A 3,734-nucleotide genomic window follows, 5' to 3' on the forward strand; every position below is an offset into this window, starting at 1 on the left:
TTCATATCAAACGATGCACACTAATGTGTTGTCCACTCCGGGCACGCTGAGTGGGAATCGGTGAAAAATCCTCCCCTGATCAAGACACGTATTTCACGCAATGTGTGAACAAGCAAGGTAAAAATATCAGAACACTAACCACTTCGCAGTTCGGACACGTTGGTTTGGTCTCCGCGTGATTGTCACCTTTCTTTCCAGATGTGGGTTTAGGTTATTCCTTAGTGACAATTAGGCGTTCACGTTGTGTAAGTTGTCTTTCATGCGATGTACATCATTTCCCGTCTATACCCATTTAGCAAAGCGGTCGCTCGTCCATTTTTTGTAGCATGTGAAAATTCTAGACCAACTAGGACATAAAAACTTTGGTGAATGTAGTGAGCTTAGTATAAATCGAACGCTAGGCTATACGTATATTGGCGTGGCAGTGGAGGTCAAATGGGTGAATATTACAGCTGCGTGTTCAAAATGGGCTGCATAGAGAAACCGCTGACCAGTCGAGAAAAATCTATGCAAGTTCATTTTTCGTTATGTTTTACTAAGCTTCAGTACCCTTTGAACGCTTGAAATTTGATAAACAGTGCAATAGTAGGATTCCTTGCTTCGATTTCAGCAGTGCGCCTTGCAAGAATGTCTGGATTACACTTACCAAAGAATCAGGAACTATATATTGCTGAAGGAACATTCCTCCTGCTTAGCATATTGCTTTAAACGATATACTGAATTCAGTTTCTAACTGGGGCTATACCCGAAAAGACTTCGCAGGAACGTAGTTTTCAACACAGTTACTAGGACCATGTATGCGATTGCTGCTTTTGTCATTTATTGTTATATGCTTCATGGTGCAGCTTTCTTAGTTTAAAATGTTGTAGTTATTCACTTTGCAGTAGTTAGAAGTGACTTGTGGACACGTTCTTATTGCAGTCCATCATTGCTTCCGCGACAGGTGTCAAGAAACTTTGCATTAGAAATGGAGGTCGGAGACCTCCGATTCATCGACGGCCTATGCATCCGCTCGTTCTTCCCCGAAGCACTGATCAGGTCAGCCATGACTTATACTCCTCGCCCCGACGACGTCTTCGTCGTTTCTTACCCAAAGTGCGGCACGACGTGGACGCAGTATCTAATACTCAGCATCTTCACGGATGGTGAACCCCCGACGAAACTCGAAGACTTCATGCTCGCCTCTCCCTACCTGGAAATGATGGGCGCGGAGGCGGCGGATAAAATGCCCAGACCGGGACTCCTGAAAACGCACCTGCCATTCGAGAGGCAACCTTACTCCACGAAGGCAAAGTACATCTACGTCGCACGCAACCCGTACGATGTTTGTGTGTCATACTACTACTTCCTAAAGAGCATGACTCCGAAGAGAGTCAAGGATGTATCGTTCTCGAAGTTCCACCAGCTGTTCGTCTCCGGTAGTGTCTCGTATGGCGACTACTTCGACCATTTGCTTTCTTGGTACAAGCACCGCCACGACGATAACGTTCTATTTCTTACCTACGAACAGATGAAGAAGGAACCTGAGTATTGGACTTTGAAGATCGCAGATTTCCTTGATCCCGACAACGCGGACCGAATGCGGGAGGATCCCGTTTTGCTTAAAACTGTGCTCGACGCAACGATGTTGAAGAAGATGAAGGAAGTATTCAACGGCAAGATGTATACCGTAATAGATCGTCTGCTGAACCTGCCCCCTCATAGGGCCATCAAATCGATGGAAGTCTACAGGAGTAAGCTGGCACACCGAGAACCGATGCACGAAGACAGCGGCTTTGTTCGCAAGGGCATCGTTGGTGACTGGAAAGCGCATTTCACCAATGACCAAATAAAGAAAACGAAGGCATGGATTGCAAGGAAAACCGCCGACTCTGATGTAATGCAGCTGTGGCGAGACCTCCGCCTGCCATGAGAGCTGCGAAGCGCATAACTGTACAGCTGCAGGCACCTACACCGCACTGCCACCAGATGTCACCACAGTGCTGCGACTTTGACCGTGGTCGTAAAAGCCAGTGCCGCGTCGTATCATCTAAGTGCAATAGTACCACTTTACTCAGAGAGAATTTCAACGCTGAAAAAACTCCTTTCTCACTTTGAATCTGTCAGTGAATTTGTTACTTTAAGAACAAAGTAAATGAGGGTGAGCATCCTGTGAGCACTCTCATGGTCATTTCATTCAAACATACTGGTAAAGTGGTCGAAAAGTGACTAAAAGTTACCTTGTAAACATCAAAGGCAAAAAATCATCAATATATTTAACATAACGCCATTAGTATGGCTGTAAGATAACTACTTCCTACCGGTTTTTAGTTTCATTTCCAAATAACGCTTTGCACGGACTCCACGGGTATTTGGATCCTTCTAAAACGTTCATGAAATTTCGTGGCCTGCAAATATCTGCTTCCTAATTTCAAATAAAACTGAGTGTTAGCATTCGTTTGTAATTACAAACGTTATTTCCATTATGTACTGAACTCCCAAATTTATTGCCCTACAGCTGAAAATGCTACACGACTTTTTTTTATTCCGAGCTTGGCTACGGAGCTCTCATGTGGGGAACAACTACCAGAGCTATAGCTATATGAAGTCATGGCTCTGAGGAAATAGTTATCCAACTTTAAACAACAACAAAGAAATTCTGAAAACTTAGGGAGAGCATCTTTATTTGAAAGATGCTATATGCTTTATGGTGCTGAAGGTTGGTTCATGAAAGTATTGCAACGCACATGCAGCAAAATGTTGTGTGAGTGAAATGAAGCAGCTAGACAACATCATTATCATATCCGAGGAAACCTACGCTCCTCACAACAAGAATAATTTCTGAGAAACATATTTACCGACAAAACTACTCACACCTTCAACAAATTAGAAAATAAGCTTAATTTTTGTTGTAACAAAAGAGATTTCATCATAAAAGTTTTAAAGTTACTGATGTAGCGAAATATAAAATTCGATACAACTTAACAGTAATGTTAGAGACAATTATTGTAGTAGAGCGATGGACAATTTTATTGTATGTATTCTGTAAACCATACCAATATTACGTTTCACATGTTTCATATTGTTCAAGTCTGTTTTTCCCAGAGTGCTGTGCATGTCGACATGTTAGTGCGAGCTATTTTGTACATTCAAGTCCTTATTTAATATAACGTCATGTTTTTATTGTGACTGTTTTCTGTGGTCTATGATGAATTTGATGCCAAAAAGTGTGCCATTCTTGTAAATCAGAACTCAGTTATGTAATGTTCTACAACTATGGGTACCCTGCGAAATGTCTACAAAGATGTAGCGCCTTCCGTTAAGAACTACGACATTTGTCACAGCATCCTTTTGTGCCTGGTACTGGAACAATAAAACAGTTTTTGAAACTGAGTTGCAAAAAAGTGGACTGGGTTGGTTCATCAATGATTTTTTCCACAAAACCAATTGAATCTACACTTGTTCAGTGAGACTAAGCCCGTTGTCTGTTATATAGTTCACAACGAACACTATTCACATAGAATACACATCACGTTTCCTTACCTTTCATCCATGCTTATTTTTTTTTCTTATCTCCTCGACTGGTTCTTCACCACTTTTTTTTCGCACCGAGTAACATTTAACTCATCTTCACACTTCAGTTTATTATTCCTAATAGTGCACCTTTGCTGGATTGTGCTCACCGAGAAACTTCAAGCTTTGTAACATTCGTCCAATACAGCGTCATTTTTTACATTTGGCATTAGGAAAAAACG

At 41.8% G+C, this 3,734-nt stretch overlaps 1 protein-coding gene across 1 annotated transcript; it reads left to right on the plus strand.

Annotated features, from left to right (window-relative positions):
* Positions 1-873: 873 nt before the first annotated feature.
* LOC119168006 (sulfotransferase 1 family member D1) lies at positions 874-3,330 on the plus strand. Its single transcript, XM_075865473.1, has one exon. It carries the CDS (start codon positions 968-970, stop codon positions 1,910-1,912), a length of 945 nt encoding a protein of 314 aa, XP_075721588.1. The 5' UTR covers positions 874-967; the 3' UTR covers positions 1,913-3,330.
* Positions 3,331-3,734: the final 404 nt, after the last annotated feature.

Source organism: Rhipicephalus microplus, chromosome 6 (genome assembly GCF_043290135.1).
Source record: "Rhipicephalus microplus isolate Deutch F79 chromosome 6, USDA_Rmic, whole genome shotgun sequence".
NCBI lineage: Eukaryota > Metazoa > Arthropoda > Arachnida > Ixodida > Ixodidae > Rhipicephalus > Rhipicephalus microplus.

Coding starts and splice junctions, on each gene's coding strand:
- LOC119168006 (XM_075865473.1), top strand. CDS start 968: ATGGAGGTCGGAGACCTCCGATTCATCGACGGCCTATGCATCCGCTCG.